Consider the following 24898-nt stretch of genomic DNA (forward strand, 5'->3'; position numbering starts at 1 on the left):
GCGGTAAGGCTTCGGTGGAGTCATTTATGGAAGGGTTGTCACCATCCCGAGCACATGGTAGGCACCGCATAAATGGCATTTATTGTTACGATTGACAAACTATCAATTAGAGCAGCGGTCCCCAGCCTGTCTGGCACCAGGGACTGGTTTTGTGAAAGACAGTTTTTCCATGGAGCAGGGATGGGGGATGGGGGATGGGGATGGTTTCAGAATCATTCAAGCTCATTATGTTTACTGCACACTTTATTTCTGTTATTGTCACATTGTAATATATAATGAAATAATTATACAACTCACCATGATGTAGAATCAGAGGGAGCCCTGAGTTTGTTTTCCTGCAACTAGATGGTCCCATCTGGGGGTGATGGGAGACAGTGACAGATCATCAGGCATTCTGATAAGTGCAGCCTACATCCCTGGCATGTGCGGGTCACCATAGGGCTTACGCTCCTGTGAGAATCTAATGTCACTGCCGATCTGACAGGGGGTGGAGTTCAGGTGGTAATGCAGGTGATGGGGAGTGGCTGTAAATACAGATGAAGCTTCTCTGGGCCACCTACACTCAACTTCTGCTGTGTGGCCCAGTTCCTAACAGGCTGTGGACCAGTACTGGTCTGTGGCTGGGTGGTTGGGGATCCTTGAATTAGATGTTTATTTTTGTTTGTTTTTTGGGCTATAAATTGTATATATTGGTTATCAATCTTTCCTTTTTCTTTTTTTTGAGATGGAGTTTTGTTCTGTCACCAGGCTGGAGTGTAGTGGTGTGATCTTAGCTCACCGCAACCTTCGACTCTCTGATTCAAGTGATTCTCTTGCCTCGGCCTCCTGAGTAGCTGGGTAGCAGGAACACACCACCACACTCAGCTAATTTTTGTATTTTTAGTAGAGATGGGGTTTCACCATGTTGGCCAAAATGGTCTCAATCGCCTGACCTCCTGATCTGCCTTCCTTGGCCTCCCAAAGTGCTGGGATTACAGGCATGAGTCACAGCGCCCAGCCAATTATCAATCTTAAATAATATTTGCTTGTCCACAAACTTGGAAAAAGAAGGCTATTTAGAGATTTTAACATGCTTCCTACTAAAATTCTGAGGAGTGTTGAAATGAACGTGTAACAAAGGATCCCTTTGAAAGTGTAAAGTCACTGAAGAGTATCCTACAGCCACTTTTTGTTCTATGGTACTGGAAGGAATAGCATTTTTAGTACTCTTTCCCAGCTACGTTTATTTGGAGGAGGCAATGCAAAGGACTCCTGTTTGTGGGGGAGGAATGGCTTGGCCTTAAATAAGGGATTGTTTAACTGGATTGGTTTTGCCTTGGAGCATATAAGGCAGTATTGCCGAGTGTTTATTTTCTTGTTATTAAGCAGTTGGAGTTCTTTGCATATTTTGAATATTAGCCCCTGTGATTTGCAAATATTTTCTCCCAATGTGTGGGTTGTCTCTTCACTCTGTTAATTTTTTCCTTTGTTGTACAGAAACATTTTAGTTGGGTGTACTGGACATTCCAGGCCTGGACAGTTGCCTGTTGCTCACTGGGGAGTCACTGCAGTAGGGGAAATACTTTTAGACCGTTAATATTTGCTCTTTGTTAAAAATAGCCCGTTTACGTCTCTTGCTTAGGAGAAAGGCAATGTTTTTAACTCCTGGCAAAGTGTGTTGTTTTTTTGGAAGAGCCCGAAGGACATGGAACAGAAATCCCCAAATAATGTCTTTCTAGCAGCCCATTAGAGTGGATTTAAGGCTTGCGTTTGAAAGGTGCAGCACAGTTTGATTGTGGTTTGATGACGTAAGAAGTCAAGCGCTTGGCCATGTGTTTTGTTTCCTTGCAGTGACTTTGGAAATCTTGCTAGAGCTGTGGAAATTGAGCTTTTGCTGAATCCGAGTGATGTCAGTCTTGCTTGTTTGTAAGAATCTGATCAAAATAGCTGAGCTCCACTGTCCCTTCATGCACAGAGGCCCACACGATGCTTTAACTGTTGAGAGCACATTGCTGCATGTCGGGAATGAACGTGCCACTTTGTTTGCTGCTTCGAAGGGAGTGGATCAGTAGACAGGTGACCTTTGCGCATGTTCCTTTTAAACGTGAAGGGTTTATTAAGGAACATCATGATAATATGTTTTGTAAGTTTTATTTTACTTTTAATTGACTGATAATGTATATATTTATAGGGTACAGTGTGATGTTTTGATACATGTGTATATTGTGAAATGATCAAATCAGGCTAATTAACATAACCTATCACCTCAAAGAGTAACTTTGTACCTATTGATCAGTGTCTCCCCTTTTTCCTCTACCTCCTCCCACCCCCAGCCTCTCATAACCACTGTTTAACACTCTCCTTTTCTGACCTTGTAGATTCCACATATATTTATTAACATAACCTATCACCTCAAAGAGTAACTTTGTACCCATTGATCAGTGTCTCCCCTTTTTCCTCTACCTCCTCCCACCCCCAGCCTCTCATAACCACTGTTTAACTCTCTCCTTTTCTGACCTTGTAGATTCCACATATATTTATTAATTAACATAACCTATCACCTCAAAGAGTAACTTTGTACCCATTGATCAGTGTCTCCCCTTTTTCCTCTACCTCCTCCCACCCCCAGCTTCTCATAACCACTGTTTAACACTCTCCTTTTCTGACCTTGTAGATTCCACATATATTTATCTCTCTGTGCCTGGCTTATATCATTTAACACAATATCTTCCTTTTATTTTATTTTTAAAATTATACTTTAAATTCTGGGTGCACGTGCAGAGCATGCAGGGTTTTTGTTTTTTTTTTTCCCAAGACAGAGTTTCGCTCTTGTTACCCAGGCTGGAGTGCAATGGCGTGACCTTGGCTCACCGCAACCTCCGCCTCCTGGGTTCAGGCAATTATCCTGCCTCAGCCTCTCGAGTAGCTGGGATTACAGGTACGTGCCACCGTGCCCAGCTAATTTTTTGTATTTTTAGTAGAGACGGGGTTTCACCATGTTGACCAGGATGGTCTGGATCTCTTGACCTCATGATCCACCCGCCTTGGCCTCCCAAAGTGCTGGGATTACAGGCTTGAGCCACCGTGCCTGGCCTAATGCATTTATTCTGTACACAATCTACATCAGGCCTCTGATTTTGTTGACCCTTTGTAGAGGAAAGGAAAAAAATTTAACTCTGTGCCTATATGATTTGTGATGGGAGCCACCTGCACTTGGCTGCAGAGATGGTTATATTCTCCACCAGCCACCGGTGTAGATATGAGCCAGCCAACACAAAGAAATTCATATCACACTCCAGCCTGGACCTTTTTTAAAAAAATTGTGGGCCAGGCGTGGTGGTGCATGCCTGTAATCCCAGCACTTTGTGAGGCCAAGGTGGGTAGATCACCTGAGGTCAGAAGTTTACAACCAGCCTGTCTAACATGGTGAAACCCCATCTCTACTACATACGAAAAAATAAGCTATAAATATCATAAGTGATCTGTCTCCTATGATGATAACTTTCGGACTTCCCAGTTGCCAATTCCTTTACATTTTGAACCTTACTAAGGTGATCTTTTTTCTGTATATAATGTGTGTTGTGTGTTTTTGTTGGCTGTTCATTCAGCCTAGATGAAAAGTTATGACCAAATCCTGCAGGGTAGGTTTGCAAGTCACTTCTCTGTCTTTCAAGGTAGAAAGTGAACATGGGCAGTGGTGAGAACAGGTTTTTGGAAAGGTGAAACACACTATGGTCAACTATTATTTTTTAAATATTGATTTATTTGTTTTATTTTATTATTACTAATTTTTGTTTTTTGAAATTAAGTCTCATTCTGTTGCCCAGGCTGGAGTGCAGTGGCACAATCTCAGCTCACTGCAACCTCTGCCTCCCAGGTTCATGTGATTCTCCCGCCTCAGCTTCCTGAGTAGCTTGGGTTACAGGCACCCACCACCAAGCCTGGCTAATTTTTGTATTTTTAGTAGAGACAGGGTTTCATCATGTTGACCAGGCTGGTCTCAAACTCCTGACCTCAGGTGATCCGCCCGCCTCAGCCTCCCAAAGTGCTGGGATTATAGATGTGAGCCACCACACCTGGCCTACAGTCAACTTTTAAAAAACCAAAACAAGTACTGGGTGTGGTGCTCACACCTGTAATCCCAGCACTTTGGGAGGCCAAGGTGGGTGGATCACCTGATGTTAGGAGTTCGAGACCAGCCTGGCCAACATGGTGAAACCCCGTCTCTACTAGAAATTAAAAAAAAAAAAATGAGCCAGGTGCAGTGGCACACACCTGTAGTCCCAGCTACTCAGGAGGCTGAGGCAGGAAAACTTCTTGAACCCGGGAGGTGGAGGTTGCAGTGAGTGGAGATCACACCCCTGCACTCGAGCCTGGATGACAGAGTGAGACTCTGTCTCAAAACAAAAACAAAAATTTTCTGAAAGCAACATTTTCTATGAGTTATAAAGGGTCTAAAGTATTGTTTTTTGTTGGGCAAGCAAAATGAGCGCAAATTAAGCTCGTGTCTGCTCGCTCCACTCCTACCTCCCAGGGTTTAAGTTACTTTTCTGATTTAAATGAATGGTTAAATCACTTAATGTATTTAGAATTTGATTTGAGTAAATTTAAACTGCAAAGGTACATGTTTGTTTTTTGTTTTATAAAATCAGCTGACCTTTTCTGTACATTTCAGGACATTTTCACATGTTTTAGGCACAATATTCTCAAGAGGTGAACCACTGAGGTTTTTCTAAGGAAATTTGGTGATACCTTGCGTCACTAGACGGGCTTGGCATTGGACGTGGAATGCAGAGCTCTGTCACTCTTTTAGATCTTCAGTGTCACACCTGGAATTTGAGGAACGCTCTTCTTTATTGGATGCCAATTTAGAATGAGACATTGATGGAAGTCCTGGATTTTGCTAGAGCAGAACGATGGGTTTAGTACCTGTCTTAGGGAATGCGAGTCATTCTCAGAGTCAGGAAACAACTGGTGATCACTTTGGAGAACAGTTTGATTTTCTAGGTACCAAATAAGGGAGCTTCCCTGTTAAACTTTGCATCTCTGAAAGAACGCCTTCCTTGTCTTAGGGTCCTGCTGGGGGTGAGAAAAGAGACCCAGTAAACAGGGCTCACAGTTAGCTTAGGCTGTTTCCGTGAAAAGCCCCCTGCTTGTGGGTGGGAGAACAACCTCGGCCAGTCTTGAAGGTTAGAGAAGAAACTGTTGGGTTTGCTGCTTTTTATACCACACAAGGGTATAGTTATCTTGTTCTGTTATATTCATTTCTTCCTCCAAACAGTCTACTGGGGAGAAAGAACAAATCCAAGTCTGAGAAGCATCTTGATGTGGAAATCTGTAAAAAAAAACAAACAAAAAAAAAAAAATGAGGAAATTCACACATAGGTGAAACAATACAGATTTTTATTTTCTCTCCCCGCCCCCGCCACAGGTGAATTTTGTGGCGTGCCAGCTCGCTGCTCTGTTTGCTGCTTTCTGGTTTCGCGTCTACTTACGTCCTGGTCAAACCAGCTCTGATGTCAGGCACGCGGTTGCCGCCATCTTTGGCATCTATTTCGTCATCTTCTGTTTCGGCTGGTGAGTACGAGCCTCATGCAGTCTCATATTGGTCATTTGGATGTCTTGTGGCAATGCTGTTGGAATTGCACGAAAGCAAGACATAGACGGTATTATAAAATATGTATTGTAAAATGTTATCTTGTAAATTTACCTTATAGTAAGATGACGAAGTCATTGCAGGAATCTTCATCTACTGTAAGAACCTGGAATCTCCGCTTACTGGAAGAGCCAACTGACCATCCATTGGAATTGGAAGTCAGTAGAGTTCATTTTCTCTTTTTCTTTTTTTTTTTTGAGATGAGTCTCACTCTGTCACCCAGGCTGGAGTGCAGTGGTGCCATCTCTGCTCACTGCAACGTCTCCCTCCTGGGTTTAAGTGATTCTCCTGTCTCAGCCTCCTGAGTAGCTGGGACTACAGGCATACAGCACTAAGCCTGGCTAATTTTTGTATTTTTAGTAGAGATGGGGTTTCACCATGTTGGTCAGGCTGGTCTCGAACTCTTGACCTCATGATCTGCCCGCCTCGGCCTCCCAAAGTGCTGGGGTTATAGGCATGAGCCGCCATGACCAGACTTTTTCTTAAAACTATGCTTCTATAGATCCCTCTCAGTCATGTGAATGGGATGCTGTATGGTTAAATTTTCCCAAAAGAAACCTTTCCTAACTATCCTAGATGTTGTGTATTTCTTGCATCACTGCTAGGGACGTTGGTGTGAGTCCTGCATTTTCACCAGAGTAGAACAATGGGCTTAGTGCTGGTTTTAGGGAATGTGAATCATTCGTTAACAGAGAAAGCTCGTTATTTACTTTCCTTTACTAGTAAGCTGGGCAGATACCCTAATAGGTATTCGGGAAGAAGTTTTAGAGACCAGCATTTTTAGAAGTCCACCTTCAAGAATTCTGTGAATTTGTTCAGGGTACCATACTAGGATACTGCTCCTAATCCTTCCACAAATATCTAAGAAGGAATGAGTATTTTAAATCATCCACCAGGTAGGAGTCTTGGTATCTGGGGAAGCCTGGTTTAAAAAATAAAGTCTTAAAGAAAGAACTCATCTCTCTGGACTGTCGTTGCATATGTGAAAAAAGTGTAAGCATTCCACTTACGGATTCCTGACATTATTTGCCCTGCGGTTGGCAAACTGTGTTAGGACTTTCTTGGGTCGTTGTAAGATACAGCATCTTAATTGCATAGCAGGAAATATTTGGTGTATTTTCTCTTACATAAACGTGAGTCACTGATCTTGTGTTTTTGGTGTGGGTAGTGATAGATTCACAGTTCAGGCAACCAATAGGTATGTTGATATAAAATATATTCCTTCCTCCCCCCACCTGTTATGTCTTAAAGGTACTCTGTGCATCTTTTTGTGCTCGTGTTACTGGGCTATGCCATCATGGTCTCTGCAAGTGTCTCCAATATTCACAGGTAAGATACAGGGGATGGACAGTGCAAGGTGCGATTTTTTTGTGATCTTTGAAATATATGTCCAGTATAAAGATGTACCTTCCCCATTTTCTGCAAGTGGTATATCTTAGTTTATTTAGAATATCGGGAGGGATGGGGAGCCCCAAAGGCTGGCATCTTCAGAGAAGGCTTTATGAAAAAGATCGATGCAAATTGAGCCTCAGGTGAAAGAGACTGTGTCAGAGCTCGGCTGCTCTATTTGTGACAGCCAAAACTGGAAGAGACTCAGATGTTCAACACAGTAAAAGCAGTGCAAGATTGGGATACACAGTGACGTGGATGAGTCTCAAAACAAACATGCTCGGTGAAGGAAGCCGCACAAATTCTACTTTAGAGAATGCAAACTAATCTTATAGTGACAGAAGCTCACAAGTTAAGTGGGACGGTGCAGGGAGCTGTGGAAGGATTCACATGGAGGCATGAGGAAGCTTCTCCGCGGTGATGGATAGCTCCACTCTCTTGAATCTGGTGATAGTTTGCTGGGTATCTATATGTCTCAAATCTGATTAAATTGTATACTTTCTATATGTACAGTAAAGCTGGTAAGAAATATTTTTACTATGATGTATTGATTTCAAAGTGCGGAAGTAGTTTAAGTCTACCTTGGAGGCAGCATGCTTGGATAATCGGCTGAGATGCCTGGGTGTCTGTTTTGCATGGTCTCTGTTTCACATGGTCTTTCTGGAAACTCAGGATTCACTCTGCCTTTCAGGAACACTGCAGTGTAAGTTCTATGAAAACAAAGATTTTTCTCTCTCTTGTTCACTGTTGTATCTTTCAAGCCAGGAACAATATCTGGCAGAAGTCAGAGCTCAGTAAATATTTATGGAATGAATGACTGAATTACTTTTAAGAGATATTTGCTCGCCCCCCACCTTTTTTTTTTTTTTTTTCTGAGTCAATTTTGCTCTGTCACCCAGGCTGGAGTGAAATGGCACAATCTTGGCTTACTACCACCTCTGCCTCCTAGGTTCAAGGGATTCTCCTGACTCCGCCTCCTGAGTAGCTGGGACTAGAAGTGCGTGTCACTATGCCCGGCTAATTGTTTACAGTTTTAATAGAGATGGGGTTTCACAGTGTCAGCCAGGATGGTCTTGACCTCCTTGACCTCATGATCTGCCTGTCTCAGACTCCCAGAGTTCTGGGATTACAGGCATGAGCCACCACGCCTGGCCCCAAGATAATTGTCCTTTTATGGATGCTGACGGCCTCTCTGAAAAGCAGGCGTGTTATTTCAGCTTCAGAAAGCTTTTTGATTAATCACTGTTAGTACAATATTTTCCTTCTTAAAAATGTTGAAATTTAACTTTTCACTGTATGATCTTGTAGTTATAACAAATTTTTGGTTTCCCAGGGAGAATATTTTTTCATGCTTTTACATTTTGCAGTCATTCAGCATAGTATCCAAAGGAGCTCTGAAAATTTGAATTCTAACCATCTCTCTTCCCATTGCCCTGCTTGAAGGGGATAGTGTCACTTCTCTTCCAGAAAGGAAATAGGAAATTTATTTTTCTAAGTTGGAAAGCACGGGTTTTGGAAATGTTTCATATGATGACAAAATGATTATAAAAGCTTTTATTTTTTAACTAGTGGATGAAGATGCTTCACTTTTCCAGAACTTGATTTTGGAAGCAATTAAGTAATAAATGATGAATAATTTTGGTGTCGCCGTACAGCACATTTTCGACTTCCTTACAGACTGTAATTTGTCCGTTCTGTCCACACTTGTGTGATGACGATGGTGTCTGGTCCATTTTTCAGAGCGTCAGGAACTTGATACACATGCTTGTTTCACACCGGGCCTAGGTTCACTGTCTTCAGGTTCACGGTGTTCCGTTCTAGTGTCCAGGAATGGAATACTCTGGCCTTGGCAGAGGCACATGGTTTACAGACAGGGTATGACTATGCCACCACAGTATTATTGTGGTAGCAGGGGCTCTGCCATCAGACCAAGAAGGAGAGATGCCAGCAAAAGATGCTTCTCTTGGTTTGCCCTTCTGGTTACCAATATTGTAGAAGTCGAGATTGTTTCACAGTTCCCCTTGGATGAACTCAATGTAAATTAAAAAAAAATCTCGGCGTTGTTTCCTGTTTGTGGAAAGAGCTCTGGACTGGAGTCAGGAAATCGAGGTTCTCCTAGCAGTATGAGTTTGGACAGGTCGTGCAGCTTCTCCGTGTGTCAGATTTCCCACCTGCAAAAGACTGGGTTTGCAGCAGTTTGAACACAGTTCTGTTCAGAACCAGGATGTCATGATTCTGTGTCAGGTGCTCCCCTCTTTACTTCACCGAGTCAGTGATAAGAGTTCCATTACATGGCTGAGAGGAGGAGGGAAAGATTCCTATTTGCTGCCGTATGAAACTAACCCCTTCTCTGCCTCCCTCCCTTCTTCCCTCCTTCCTTCCCTTCCTTCCTTCCTTCCTTCCCTCCCTCCCTTCTTCCCTCCCTCCCTTCCTTCCTTCTTTCCTTCCTTCCTTCCTTCCACGTCTTACTCTGTTGCCCAGAGTGAAGTGCAGTGGCATGGTCTTGGCTCACTGCAACCTCTTCCTCCCTAGTTAAAGCGATTCTCCTGCCTCAGCCTTCCAAGTGGCTGGGATTACAGGCACCCAGCGCCACGCCCAGCTATTTTCTATAATTTTAGTAGAGACAGAGTTTCACCATGTTGGCCAGGCTGGTCTCGAACTCCTGACCTCAGGTGGTTTGCCTGCCTCGGCTTCCCAAAGTGCTGTGATTGCATGCATGAGCCACTGTGCCTGGCTGAAACTAACCCATTTCTGGAGCGTTATACAGCATTTGTTTAGAGAGTTTTGGGGATACCACCTGTGTTTCCTTCCCAAGCCACTGTGTTGGGTAGAGGTCACGGGCATCAGTTTGTGCTACATGAACCAACTGGAGCAGAACATGGCTTGTGTCTCCTAGGGCAGAGCGCCTATCATGAGAGCTTGGTGATGCCATTATCAGTGCTGGAATCCATATGCTGTGCCAAGTCCTAAGCCCTAAGCCAATCTCTTTTTAATAAACTTTATTTCATTTTCCACATGTAAACTATTATGTAATATATCATTTAATTTGTCATTTAATATTTTATTATTTCAAATATGTTAACTCTAGGACCACACTGTAGAATATAGTTTTTTTTTTTTCTGAGATGAGACAATAAAAGCTGAGAGAGGTAAATAAGTAAATATTTAGATGAACTTCCACAAAGTGAACACACCCATGTAACCACCATGTCTTAGGTGCCAATCTCTACCACACCTGTCCTTCCTGGAATAACTGCTTTGTCAACTTCTCCCACCACGGATTGCTTCTGCCAGTGCAGGGATTTGAGCTCATACTGGTCTGTGTATTAGTCTGTTTTCACACTGCTGATAGACACATACCAGAGACTGGGTAATTTATAAAGAAAAAGAAGTTTAGTGGCCTCACAGTTTTATGTGGCTGGGGAGGCCTCACAATCGTGGTGGAAGATGGAAGATACGTCTTACAAGGCAGCAGGCAAGAGAGAACTTGTGTGGGGGAAATCCCCTTTGTAATACCTCAGATCTCATGAGAGAACAGCATGGGAAAGACCCCCTGATTCAGTTACCTCCCACTGGGAACCTCCCACAACACGTGGGAATGTGGGAGCTACAATTTAAAATGAGATTGGGTGGGGACACAGCCAAACCCCGTCCGTCTGTCTCCAGAATACATGTTCTTGCGACCACTTCTTGATTCCTTAGACGTTTTAGGTTTGGCCACGGCCCGAATGCATTGCCCTGTTGTACTGGGACTCGGCACATGGCACCATCCTTGGCAGGCGGGGTCTTACTACGACAGTTGAGTTGAATTTGTGTGCTTTCCCCTGCGGGCCAGGGGAAGGTACGGGTGTAGCTCCTGTTGAGGACAAAGGAGAAGCAGCAGGCATGGCCGCATTGGAATTGGTCCTGGAAGAATCTGTCTGTTGAGTCTGCTTTGTGTTTCTGCCTTGAGCGTCATGATCTGGCTGGAGAAAGGGAACAGTTGCTCGAGGTGACCAGGCCTGACTTCATTCCACTTCCGCTTCCACTCCTGAGGGAGTTATTTTCTGTTAGCCATTTGCCTTGACCATCTTCCTGGTTTGGAAGTGGTTTAGGTAGAGGAAAAAAATCTTTTCTGCATAGGCACCACTTTGTTTGAGATCATGGTGAAGAGCTCCTAAAAGTTATATAGTGCTGTAGCGTTGACAGAACCCCTTCCCACCACTTAAAGTCTGGCGGTCCCTTACTGCCAAATGAATTTTTATTATCCCCGTTCCTTAGGTTGATCTAGTCTTTGTGAGTTATTTTAATGTGAATATGTGCTTTCAATATCATTTAATATCGGAATATACATCTTCCCTGTTTTATGGCACCTATTTAAAAGTTATACCTTCTGAATTTATGTCTGTGTCTGATGGGTTCCTGAACCATTTAAAATGTGTAATGTATTCATTTCAGTTCATTTCAGCTCACAGTAACTGAACCCCCTCCCATGTGTCAGGTCAAGGGTGGGGACGTTCAGGGTCACAGTGAGTTGGGGAAACAGACACATAGGTAAATAATTCTAATATTGTAACTATGTACATTGGTGTGTCGTGCTAGAGATATACAGACATTGGAGCAATGAATTGTGCTGGGGGAGAAACAGGAGGTGTGGTGGGGTGCGTGGAGTAAGACCAAGCCACGTGACATTGAAGAGGTGACTTTGGAGCTGAGCCTTTCCTGAAAATTAGGCAGGTTCCAGGTAGACTCTTGGATGGAGGAAGGAATTGCTGGCAGAAGAAGGAGCACACAGGAAGGGCCGGGCGCGGTGGCTCAAGGGGCCGGGTGCAGTGGCTCAAGCCTGTAATCCCAGCACTTTGGGAAGCAGAGGCGGGTGGATCAAGAGGTCAAGAGATTGAGACCATCCTGGTCAACATGGTGAAACCCCGTCTCTACTAAAAATACAAAAAATTAATTGGGCATGGTGGCGCGTGCCTGTAATCCCAGCTCCTCAGGAGGCTGAGGCAGGAGAATTGCCTGAACCCAGGAGGCGGAGGTTGCGGTGAGCCAAGATCGCACCATTGCACTCCAGCCTGGGTAACGAGAGAAACTCCATCTCAGGGAAAAAAAAAAAAAAAAAAAAGGTGTCTTGCCTACAGGGTTTAATTGTGGAACATGAGCAGTGCAGTGTGATTTGAGAGTAAGGTAGGCGTGGAGCATGGCTGCAGACGAGTCCAGAGAGATGAGGAGGAGCACAGCGTGTGAAGCACCTTGCGTGCCCTGTTCAGGGTTTGCAATTTCACTAGATAGTGGGATCCACTGGAGACTTTTAAGAAGAGTAGCAGCCACAGAGTCGTTTATTCATTTGACACACAGTAGGTGGATATGGTGGACAAAGCACAGTTGACCATCTTTGCCTTCATGGAGCTTACAGTTTGATCAGGGAGATAATTGTTAATAAGTTAGTCTTAGCCGGGACTGCTGTGACAAAGTTCTATAGAATGGGTGGCTTATAAACAGAAATGTATTAATATTTCTCACTTCTGGAGGTTGGAAATCTGAGATCAGAGTTCCAGCGTGTTCTGGTGGGGACTCTCTTCTGGGTTGCGGGCTGCTGTCGTCTTCTACCCTCACATAGCACAAAGAGTGAGCACTCTCTGGGGTCTTTTGTAGGGGAGCTAATTGCATTTATGAAGGCTCCACCCTCATAACCTAGTCATCTCCCAAGGGTCCCACTTCCTACTGTTGGGGGTTAGGATTTAAACATAGGAATATTGGGGAGACATAAACATTGATTGCACAGCTTATCACCTATATGAATAATCACACATTGATAAATGTTTGTAATTGACAAGTACTTATATGTGGATACGGCGTTGGTGTGGCTTGTGTGTATGGCTGGCGTACACTATAAGACAGTCAAGAACGCATATCCAGAGGAAGCCAGGGGGTGCTCATGAGTAAGTGGTATTTGAGGCCTGAGGCATGGATGGGCAGGGTCCCAAGCTGAGCTTGAAAATGCTGACACTGGAGGGGTAGGTGGAGGAAGGGAAGCTGAGGAAGGAGCCTTGGATGAATTAACCAGAGAAGTGGGAAGAAAGCAGGAGGATGGAAGCCAAGAGAATAATATGGCGATGACTTGTATTTTACACAAATAATCACGTAAACATGAGGGCTGTGGAGAGGAGACTTGAGTGTGAGACCTTACAGGTAGTGATTCCCAGCCATGTCCGAACGCTGCCATTACACCTGTCAGGTGTGGCCAGTACCAATGAAACAGGAATAGCTGGGAGCAGGTCGCAGGGATCTGTGTTTGTGAAGCTCCGTTCCATTATGCAGCTAAGGCTGGGAGCCACTGTTGTGGTCCAGGTGAGAAGCGATGAGGGGCTCCGCTAGATTAAAGGGTGGAAAGGTGGACCGGGATGTCGCTGGACCAGATAGGACATTGTGACCGATTGCATGTGGAGGGTGAGAGGGAGGAGGAGGGAACATGAATTGGGTTTATTACTGTTAAGCATGATCATCTGATCCTCTGTGTTTTGGCTTCCAGATATTCCTTTTTCGTAGCAATGGGATATCTTACAATATGTCACATCAGCCGAATATATATCTTCCACTATGGAATTCTCACTACGGATTTTTCTGGGTGAGTATCTTACTTTAGGGAGAGGGGTTTGACTGCTGACTTTGACTTGGTCTCTTGGGGTCTGTAAACATCAAGCATGCACAGAAGAATCATTGGTGCTTGGTTAAATCGGTTGCTAAGACACTGCTAATGAGATTGAGGTTGGAGACTGTTAGCTCTGCTACGCTGTAAGGCAGGGATCATAGACCACAGCCTGCCGGCCGTGTCCATCCTGCTGCCTTTGTGCAGTTGTATTGGACACAACCAGGCACTTACTTGTGTTGTCTATGACTGCTTCTACACTACAGTGTAGCAGAGTTGAATAGTTGCAAAAAGCCACGTGGCCTGCAAAGCCTAGAACATTTACTATTTGGCTCTTTACAGAAAAAGTTTGCCAACCCCTATTCTGAGGTTCTTAACTCAGGGTTGGTTTTCATCTCTCTTTTTTTAATAATTCCGGGGTACATGTACAGGTTTGTTACATACGTAAACCTGTGTCATGGGGGTTTGTTGTACAGATTATATCGTCACCCAGGTACTAAGCGTAGTACCCACAGGTTATTTTTCCTAATCCTCTCCCTCCTCCAATCCTCCACCTTCTGAGAGACCCCAGTGTCTATTGTTCTTTCCGTGTGTCCACGTGCCCTCATCATTTAGCTCCCACTCAGGAATGAGAACATGCCGTATTTGGTTTTCTATTCCTGTGTTAGGGTTTTCATCTGTCACTAGTTATTAATATACACATTCTTTCATACTAGCTGATAAACACCTGCTACAGTGACCCCTTTGAGTTTTCCTGGCTGCCCTTGCCTTGGCCCCCAGGCCTACTTGACCTCCAGCAACTAGAAGGATAATTTATAAACATTTTGTCTAACACCATGGCCTCAATCTGGTGAGCCACCCCTTTCTGTTGGTTACATGGTAAAGACTGTGGATGGAACACTGAAAATTCTATGCCCTGTTGAGGTGAGTTCAGGAACAACTTTTTGTGAATCTTGAGCAGTGAACACTACAGCAGAGCTGTTCCTGGTGATGCATGACCTGTTATCCACATCACCTCCCAGGAGTTTGGTTGTGTTCTCTGCAGGCAGCCCGAGTTCAGGGAGAACCTGAGCTCCCCACTCCGGTGGGACTGTACCTCCTTCAGTGGGTTGTTCGTGACCAGGCAGTGAAACAAGGCAGTGACCACTTGTGGCTCATTTCTGTGAACTTTGCAAGTTGTGCAGCTCAACTGTCCACCCTTGAAAGGGCTCAGGAAGGCAAAGAGTGTTGTTTTGGGACACAGGGATTGTTGCATTTAAATCTTTATGACTGTGGTTTGGGCTGAGACTGGTGTTTCATGCATAAGTTCTTCTTACTCTCAGGCCTCTGGGATTTTACCTGTTTTTCTTCCAATGGTGTGTCCTCTCCCCCACATTGTGGGGCACACGTTGTGCAAATTCACAAACTGTTTTTTAACAATATGCAGGCCAGGCGTGGTGGCTTCTGTAATTCTAGCACTTTGGGAAGCTGAGGTGGGTTGATCACTTGAAGTCAGGAGTTCGAGACCAGCCTGACCAACATGGTAAAACCCCATCTCTACTAAAAACACAAAAATTAGCTGGGTGTCATGGCAGGCACCTGTAATCTCAGCTGCTTGGGAGGCGGAGGCACGTGAATCACTTTAACCCGAGAGGTGCAGGTTGCAGTGAGCCGAGATCCTGCCACGGCACTCCAGCCTGGGCGGCAGAGCGAGACCCTGTCTCCGAAAAACTCCCCCCAAAAACCCAACATGCATTACTAGTAAAATATGAAAGACATGGGAACAGCAACGATAACAAAATCACTGGGCAGGTGTCGCATTCAAAGGAATCTCTAAATGGGGACCGCAACTCTCCATAGCGTTCGTTCAATCAACACAAACCAGTTTTTGGTTTCACAACCGAAGAGTTCTTGACACTTAATAGGTGGTCAGGAAAGGAATGCATTAAATACTCTAGTATTGACTATTCTTTCTTTCAGTGTTTCCAGGAGACTCATTATTAAACAGTTCCTTCAGCCACATTGGTTGGGATATTAAGCAAAAGTCGTGGACTGGCCAAAACGACATTATTACCTATCGTTCATGTATATCTTCTTCTCTTTCTAAGGCAGGAAGCATCTATTCATTCATTTCTGCAACAACTTTTGGGTGCCTAATATGTTAGGTGCAGTGCCTGGTTCGAGACACCCTGTGCATTCTAGTCAGGAGGAAGGCTATTCCGGGCCTGAGGGGAAGGCTTTGGAGGAGCCCAGAAATGCAAGATGGGTGCCTGTGGAGGTACCAGAGAGCCTTTCTGTCCTTTACCACCTGCATCCTGTGTCACCAGGTCCTCTCGGTGTGACAGCCGGGCTGTCGCTAGAATCTGCACACTGCCCTTCGTGCCCGCTGCCACCACCCTGGACCCCCCAAGCCTGTAATGCCTTCCTGACTGGCTGTCCTTCCTCCTGCCCTGCCCCATCTGCAGTCTGTGCTCTCTACACTCATCAGAATGAGGCTGTAGGCCAGGCACAGTGACTCACACCTGTAATCTCAGCACTTTGAGGTGCTGAGTTGGCGAGAGGAGGAGGAGACTGCTTTGGGCTCAGGAGTTTGAGACCAGCTTGGGCAACATGATGAGACCCCATCTCTGTTAAAAAGGTATTTTAAAAATGAACTGGGTGTGATGGTGCGTGCCTGTAGTCCCACCTACTCAGGAAGTAGAGGTGGGAGAATCTCCTGAGCCCAAGAGATTGAGGCTACAGTGAGCTATGATTGTGCCAGTGTACTCTGGCCTGAGTGACAGAGCAAAACCCCATGTCAAGCAAACAAACAAATTAGAAAAGATGCAAATGAGGTTCTGAAATACAAAGCTGATGTCGCTCTGGACCCGCCAGGCCTTCATTTCCTGCCGTCTGCTGTTACTGTCCAGGGCAGAAATGTCTGTGGTCTGCACACATGGTGGGTGAGTGCCCACCTCTGTGCTTGTGCCTTGCCCATTCCCCTTATCAGAAAGCCATCTCCTGTCTTTTTCAACTGGAAATCTCTTACTCCATTTTCTAAAACGCAGCTCAAAGATCACTTGCCTTAAAAAAGCTTCCCTCGTTGCCTTCCCCGCCCTCTTCCTACCGCCTGCACCCCAGAGCCATGCATTCCGACCTCGTGTAGCAGGAGGTTTCTTGCCTGGCTCTCAAGGGCTGGTGCTACCGTTGCCTGTCAGTCATACCTTGTCCCTGATGCAGAGAGTGTGTGTAGCTGGCGGCCACAGATACCTTCCTAATCCGTTGTGCCGTATGCTTAGCTAGTGTTATATGTGTTTTTTCCCACACTTGTTTATTCCAATTGTATTTATGTATCAGTATCAGGATTCTTGAGAGAAACAGAACCAATAAGATATTTCTGTGGGGATTTATTATGGGAATTGGCTCATGTGATTATGGAGCCCAAGACGTCCCACCATATGCCACCTGTGAGCTAGAGATCCAGAAAAGCTGGTGGCGTGATTCAGTCTGAGGCTGACGGCCTGAGAACTAGGGGAGTAAGTCCCAGAGTCCAAAGGCCTGAGAACCGGGACCTCCGATATCTAAGGGCAGGAGAAGATGCCCCAGCTCAGGGAGAAAGAGAATGAGTCCTTCCTTCGCCTTTCAGTTCTGGCCCTCTAAGGACTGGATGATGGTCTTCCACGCTGGCGAGGGTGGATCTTCCTTCCTCAGTCCACAGATTCAAATGCTGATGTCTTTTGGAAACACTCACAGACACACCGAGAAATGTTGTACCAGCTGTCTGAGCAATGCTGAGCCTAGTCAGGTTGACAGGCAGAATTAACCATCACCACTTCTGTGTCAGCGAATTATACATGAATGCGAAAGGAGACATGATAATTTCGCTAAATCTAGTTTGGGTCCCTTGGAAAGCCACCAAGACAAATTTAGTTTATTACAAATAACCGCCATTGAATTAAATGTGGGTGAGAATGCTGAAAGGATTGGGGGTTGGGGGAAGGAAGTATAAACATGAAGCCATTTTCAATCAGATGGCTTTGCAGGCATCTTTATTTTCTCTTACCTTCTCAGTCTGTGCTAGAGGGAATTACCCTGGAGACAGTGGCTGGGGTTTGTGAGAGATGCCGTCCTTCAGCGGATCTGTGCTCCAAGGAAAGGCTTCGGTCCTGTGTCAAAGCTCATTAGTTCACTATTCAGCAGGCAGTGATTGGGGAGCCCCGTGTATACTAGGCACAGCGATAGGAAACCGAAGTGAGCGAAGACTGCAGAATGAATGTGTAGTTACATATTTTAAGTTTGTATAGAAAGTTAAGGCTGGGCATGGTAGCTCGTGCTTGTAATCCTAGCATTTTGGGAAGCTGAGGTGGGAGGATCACTTGAGTCCAAGAGTTTGAGACCAGCCTGGGCAACATAGTGAGACCCCATCTCTTCAAAAAAAATTAAAAACTCAGCTGGGCCTGGTGGTGTATGCCTATCATCCCAGCTATTCAGGAGGCTGAGGTGGAAGGATTGCTTGAGCCCAGGAGGTCAGGGCTGCAGTGAGCTGTGATAATGCCATCATACTCTACCTGGGCTGTAACAGAGCAAGACCCTGTCTCAAAAAAAAATTTTAAATGTGAGTGTATTGTTGCATACTAGGTTGAATAGTGTCCTCCAAAAGAGTGTGTCCTTATTTGGAAATAGTCTTTGCAGATGCAATTAGTTAAGATAAGATGAGGTCACATAGGGTGGGGCGTAGTGGCTCACACTTGTAATCTCAGCATATAAACTTGTACTTTAGATTATTCTGGGACTTGAAATTGCATTTATCGTTCTAAGAGTAATCAAGTTTCCATGGACTGGACTGCAACTGATGGTGAGGAAAACAAGATACGCTTTTATTGGTGCTGCTAATACATGTGGTGGCGAATGTCCTTTATGTTTTCTCTGTGAATGTGGGCTGTTCAAAGCGCTGGAATATTTCCTATTCTCCTGGGGGAAGCTCAATGATTGCTTGTAATACAGCTGGTACTTGGTTCCTTTTAGGTTTGTGATAGCAAACTGATTCTTCCTTTTTGCTCACAGAAGGGTGCAAATCGAGTTTTCTTTGGAGGGCCCCAGCAAGCATTCTGATTTCCTTTTGCAGTGGTCGGCCAGATTCAGGCAGATAATTGCGCTCCCATCACGATGGCGGGTTGATTTGCCCACATGCTGTTGGAAACACTGTGAAATGAGAACTCTTATGTACTGCTAGTGGGAGTATAAGTTGGCATAACTCTTCTGGAAGGCAGTTTCACCATCAGTTTCAAGCAGGAGTTTTTTTTAATTTTTAAGTTCATATCCCATGATGGGATAAATTCCGAGGAGTTAAATTACCATAAGGAAATCAAATTTATTCCTAAAGATGTTCAGCTGTTGTCGATAATGATAAAAGCAGATGCATCCTAAATGGTCTAAAAGAGGAATGATTAAATTATGGTGGTAATATGTCTCCATTGAAAATGATGTTTTCAAGGACTCTAAAAACCGCAAGACAAAGACGTGTCCCAATATTGCATTTTTCTTTTTAATGTGGACATGTATAGAAGAAGAGTGAAAGGAAATACTGAAAATGCAAAAACAGTATTGGTGATTTTAATATTCATTCTACTTTTTTATATTACCATAATGGGGAAACTCCGGGAATTTTACTTAAATATGTTTGCATGTATGTTAAAAGATGGTGGTGCAATGAAGCTAACAGAATTGGAAGAACTGCCATTTGTGTTCCCTGTGGCCTTAACGGGGTGTGGCAGGAATGCTACTCACCTGAACCTCTTGCTAGTGATGGTGACTGTCCTGTTGTTCCATGGACAGTGTTTTCCTCTGTTGATTTACGACATCCTGGTCACTCCATCTGACCAGCCCAGGATGTTCAAATAATTGGGTTCTATAATAGGGCAAGAAGATATTTGCAAAGAAATTTCAAGATTTTTTTCATGTTTCTCTTTCGTGCTGCTGCCAGCTTTTCAATAACTAGCACAGTCACTTGGAATTTAATTCTGCAGACATAAGTTATGCCAAGTATATTCTACGGGTTCTTGTTCAGAGAGAGAATTGGTGATTCTGTTGTTGAGAGCCAAAATACAGAAGTTAAATTTTTGAAGAAATGAAAAGAGTAAAAGCCTTTTTACTCTCATTGACTCCTCGATGGTTCTGAATAGATACCAATGAACTCTTGAAACGAGTCAAGAGGCTCGTGATCTCTGCCTTTAGTTGCATTCCTAGGAAGCCTGGTAGGACTATGTGCTTCTGTCGCTGCCACTTTTGGAGTTGCTTATTTTCTCCCTTTGTGCTTAGCATTCCACTGAAGCTGTAATGTCATCCTCCTCCTCTGCAGTAATTCAGGGAGTGCGGAGAGGGTGCAGGAGAGGCAGAAGCAACAGGGGGTGAGGAAGTACTGCTTGAGCTTTCTCTGTCTGTTGCTCCTGAGTCTGAGCTGTAGGTCGTACAAGTTACATTGTATCTCGGCACCCACTGAGGTTGTGCACTATGGCAGTATTGGTCTAGGTTGCTGTCGAGTGGCAACTTTGTTGAACCTGCATCCTCTCACCCTGCCAAACTTGCTTTCCTGACTTCCTGCTTTTCTACTATCCAAGGACCACAAGTAGATCTTTATTATAAGCAAAGGAAGTAATAAAGATATGAAGTAGAGCCTTTTGGTTCTAAAATTACCCATTGGGAGAATCAGAGGCTTGAACATAAGTTCATCTTCATGCTGGCCAGCGAGTGTGTGATTGGTTGCCTCTTCTGACCCCAGTAACCGATGGCTGTGTTATTTCATCGTCCCATCCTGGCTTTACTGGGACATCAGAACATTACCACTTTAGGTCCAAAGATTAAGGTAAAATAGGCAGGTTTTATTGAAATATTGCTCAAATCTAAGATTTTGTTTCATGTTTTATTTTTGGTTAGGAGTTGGTGTTGGGAATGAATGAATGGGCACCACATTCATTATGGTGAATGTGGCGAACTTTCACCAGAAATACTTTGTAGAGCAAAGGATTTATTGACTTGTCTCTAGCTATTCAGTACTAGACAATCTGGTGAATTGCCTAGAGTCTGTATCAGAGTGCTGGCATTATTCTTTCTTTTTACTTCGAGCATGTCTTCAGCTACTTTTCTCTGAATTTTTCCTATTCTATTTCATTGTCTAGTCTTAAGTAATGATCTTAGTTTCAAGAAGAAACAAAATTTGCTTTGGCTTTTTTCTTTTGAGACAGTTTTGCTCTTGTTGCCCAGGCTGGAGTACAATGGCATGATCTCAGTTCTCCGCAACCTCCACCTCCCAGGTTGAAGCAGTTCTCCTGCCTCAGCCTCCTGAGTCGCTGGGATTGTAGGCATGCACCACCACGCCTGGCTAATTTTGTATTTTTAGTAGAGATGGGGTTTCTCCGTGTTGGTCAGGTTGGTCTTGAACTCCCAACCTCAGGTCTTTGGCTGTTTTTAGTCATGAAAAAGACTTATAGGACAAAAGGAAAACAGCCGTACTTCATCTGTGCAGGATTCTGTCCTACAATTGACAAGCGTGTTTAAATCCAAGATTGGAGAGGCAAAAATCTGAGTGAAGCTCATGTTCAGCAGCGTCATAATCCTAAGGAAACTGTTGAGCTGCGTCAAGGAGCTGTGTATAGATCTCCTCCCTCTTTTGTCCTTCTATGCTTATAGTATGCTCTCCTGTGTACTGAGTTTTGTATTTTTTTGCAGAAAAAAAAAAGAACATGAATTCCAATGTAAACCAATAAATGCGTTCTGGATTGTTTTATGATTTGATTAACACGGATGATACTTAAGTTTAATCTTAAGTCAGCAACTCTAAGAATTTGATTCTTGAGTCTTAGTAAGTTGGGCAAAGTAAATTTTCATATCCGATCTGTCCGTACATTCAGATAAATTCTCCAATTAAAAAGCGTTCAGAGAGCACTTGCCTTGAGAAAGACAGTCTGGTGCTATTCCTTGCACTGTACAAAAGTAAGTATGTAGGAAGATTCTGAACTCCTTTGCCTTCGAGTTGCCTTTAGAGCAGCATTTTTACAAGTTACTAGTTCATCGTGTTTTATAAACTCATCATATGTGAGTTGTTTCTTTTTATTTAAATGGTTAAATTTAAATATTTAAATTAACTTCTTTAGATATTTAAAACAGAAGCAATGTATTGTTGAAAGTGTGGTCTAGATGATGTGTGACAATTTGACCCATAGCTTCTAATTTTTTTTTTTTTTTTCCTAAAACAGTGCATCTTTTCTGAGGGATGACATTATGGCTTTTGCATAGACCCAATGGTACAGAGTTTATATGGAATAATTAGTATTTATTGACTTTGCTCTAGCTATTTAGTACTATGTATTATATTAGTCTGGGTTCTCTGAAAAGCAGGTGCTGAGATGGAAACAGGCATGTAAGAGATTTGTTTGGTGAAATGCATGTTAGGGAAATTGGAGAGGGAAGTAGCTAAACAGATTGAAATGCAGGTTCGACACCTAAGAAGGAAAAAGGGAGGGAAGGAAGGAAGAGAGGTCTTAGATTGAAGTGCTGTTCTAAGAGACTTTTGGCAGATTCAGTAGAGTCCTTGAGTGAGCTAAAATTCTCGGACAGATGAGGATCACAGTTTGTAGGGAGAGGCCTGCCTAAGTCTCCCTGCTGTTACGCACTCCTTGGCTGGGAGCAGCCCGACGGAGGCATGGTCTCAGTGTGAGGGCTCTGGAAAGAAAATTCTTGTGCTTTGAAAGCTGTTTGCAGACGACCTTGAATGTGATGCTTAGAGTGAATCTCTTTCTAGAAAACTAGCCCTCGTCATCTGTTAGGTGTTATGGGTCAGAGGTCTTGTTGTCAGGAGGGTGAGCCACAATCTGGCCTTAGAAGAACCTTTAATGTAGCCCTGATTACTAGGACCAAAACCTCATGCTTCTGCGAGAGCAATTTTGTTTTCCATATAAAAGAGCATGGTGTAAGTAGGTGTCATCTGTGAGTACATCTTCCTATACTTGCTTCACCAGATCTGGGAGAGCAGATGCCCTTCCTTCTTCTCTTCCACAGCCAAGCTCTCTTCCCCTCTCTCAGTCTCATGTACAGCATTAGCAATCTTGTTTCAGACAATGGATACTGGCCATTGGGCTTTAAGATATAAAGATATTGCAAATAAGATATAAATGTGGGTAATAGTGGTAAGATTAAGATCTAAATTTGGTAAATAGTGGATATTTGTTGGCACTTTCTTTAAAATAGTTTATCTTCTTTGCATATATTCATAGTTTAAAATGTATCCTCATTATTTTCAAGAGATGGAAAATGGGAATTAGGATGAGAGGAATGAGACAAGAAAGTAGATTCACAGAGAAGCAGGTGAGTGTCTTTGACATCAGATGTGGCCTAAAAGTGCTTTGTATTATTGAGTTGTAAGAGTTTGTATATAGTCAAGTAAAGTCCCTTATCAGATACATGGTTTGCAAATATTTTTTTGCATTCTGTGAAACATCTTTTTCACTTTCGTGGGTGGTAATGCATCCTTTAAATTCTAATGATATTCATTTAATTGATTTTTTCTTTTATTGCTTGTGCATTTGGAAACCAGTGCCTAACCTGAGATCACAAAGATTTATATCTGTGTTTTCTTCTAAGGGTTCTGTTGTTTTAGCTCTTAGATTTAGGTTGCATTATTTCTCATGTACATCTCCTTGTCCCGATACCATTTGTTAAAAAGACGTTTCTTCTCCTCATTAAGATATCTTGGCAGCCTTGTTGACACAGGTGCCACTTTTCAGGCAAATTTTTATTTGATGGCTTTTTCCAAATTAAAGTTTGCATTATTGTTGGTCAATAAATGGTTTATTTACAGGCAGCTGCATTTTACAAATGTATCTTCTACTTCATTTGCATGGAAGAATTGACTTTTGTAGGACAAAGCATAGTAGAGCATTTTTAGATGAAGGGGCCCATGTATCTGTCTATCCAGCTGGAATCAGGGCACTGGATTAGGTATCTCCGAAAACAGCTCTTCTCACATTTTAAAGAATGAATTTCCTGACATTCTTGTTAAAATGCAGGTTCTCAGGTGGATGTGGTTGCTCATGCCTATAATCCCAGCACTTTGGCAGGCTGGTGTGGGAGGATCACGTGAGCTTGTGTTCGAGACCAGCCTGGGCAACACAGTAAGACCCAGTCTCTACAAAAAGTGCAAAAATGAGCCGGCAGTGGTGCTACACACCTGTAGTCCCAACTACTTGAGAGGCTGAGGTCAGAGGACCACTCGAGCCCAGGAGGTTGAAGCTACGGTGGGCCATGTTTATGCCACTGCACTTCAACCTGGGCAACAGAGTGAAAAAAAATACAGATTCTCATTTTCTAGGTCTGGAATGGAGTCTGCCTTTCTAACCAGCTGCTGCACATGCTGGTGGTGCTGGTCCAGAGGCCACACCCAGTAATAGCATAAGAGAGTCTAGCAGGAGCTTGTTACTCAGTGTTGTTGGATCTACCTGTGTAAAGTGATTTCAAAGGGAAAGAAAAGTGGGTTCTTTAGAATTCATTATGATTGCATTTTATTTAATGAACTTTGAGATGAAAAAACCACCATCCGGAGAAACAGAATAAAAGTTTCTTTCCAATGGCTGTATTAGTCTGCTCTCACACTGCTCGTAAAGATATACCAAGACTGGGTAATTTATGAAGGAAAGAGGTTTACTTGACTCACAGCCCCTCATGGCTGGGGAGGACTCGGGAAACCTACAGTCATGGTGGAGGGGAAGCAAACATGGTTTCTTCACATGGCCACAGGAAGGAGAAGTGCGGAGTGAAGCGGGAGCGGGGAGCCCCTTATAAAACCATCAGATCTTGTGAGAACTCACTCACTATCACAGGAGCAGCCTGGAGGTAGCTGTCTCTGATTCAGTGACCTCCCACTGGGTCCTTCCCACGACATGTGGGGATTATGGGAACTACAATTCGAGATGAGATTTGGGTGGGGCACAGCCGGACCACATCCACAGCCTTCTTGCCAATCTTGATTATTTTCTGTCTTTCTTCCAGGCCTCTGATGATTGTCACCCAGAAGATCACAACCTTGGCATTCCAAGTTCACGATGGTGAGAACAGCAGCCCTCCTTCTGGTTCTCAGGATGAGCCTGACCTGCACAGCTCAGTTTATACTGTGTGCACAGTCCAAAGTTTACACAGATGCTGGGAACTTGCTTTGTCTTGTTCAAAATTTCCGAGCCTCGTCAGTCATAGCCTTTCACTTTTTCCAGCCATTATTCACTGTGTTCCTGTGGAGTCAG

At 43.8% G+C, this 24898-nt stretch overlaps 1 protein-coding gene and 1 long non-coding RNA gene across 7 annotated transcripts in view; one reads left to right on the forward strand and one right to left on the reverse strand.

Annotated features, from left to right (window-relative positions):
• MBOAT1 (membrane bound glycerophospholipid O-acyltransferase 1) overlaps positions 1-24898 on the forward strand; it is a 107783-nt gene that overhangs the window by 48584 nt on the left and 34301 nt on the right. For all 6 annotated transcript variants that reach the window (XR_013533662.1, XR_013533663.1, XR_013533664.1 and 3 more), the window contains exons 2-5: positions 5411-5556; positions 6887-6964; positions 13536-13631; positions 24651-24706. Coding sequence is in view for 2 of the 6 variants with exons in the window: in XM_035294799.3 (XP_035150690.2) it covers positions 5411-5556; positions 6887-6964; positions 13536-13631; positions 24651-24706 (376 nt within the window). In the remaining 4 variants the exon portion in view is untranslated. The remainder of the gene's footprint in view (positions 1-5410; positions 5557-6886; positions 6965-13535; positions 13632-24650; positions 24707-24898) is intronic.
• The window catches only part of LOC103792238 (uncharacterized), a 77754-nt gene continuing 53081 nt past the window's right edge, over positions 226-24898 (reverse strand). The window contains exons 2-3 of the long non-coding RNA XR_008480442.2: positions 5475-5612; positions 226-5314 (exon numbers count right to left, since the gene is read on the reverse strand). This is a non-coding gene — a long non-coding RNA (uncharacterized LOC103792238). The remainder of the gene's footprint in view (positions 5315-5474; positions 5613-24898) is intronic.

The sequence above is a fragment of the Callithrix jacchus genome, chromosome 4 (assembly GCF_049354715.1).
Source record: "Callithrix jacchus isolate 240 chromosome 4, calJac240_pri, whole genome shotgun sequence".
In the NCBI taxonomy this organism is placed as follows: Eukaryota; Metazoa; Chordata; class Mammalia; order Primates; family Cebidae; genus Callithrix; species Callithrix jacchus.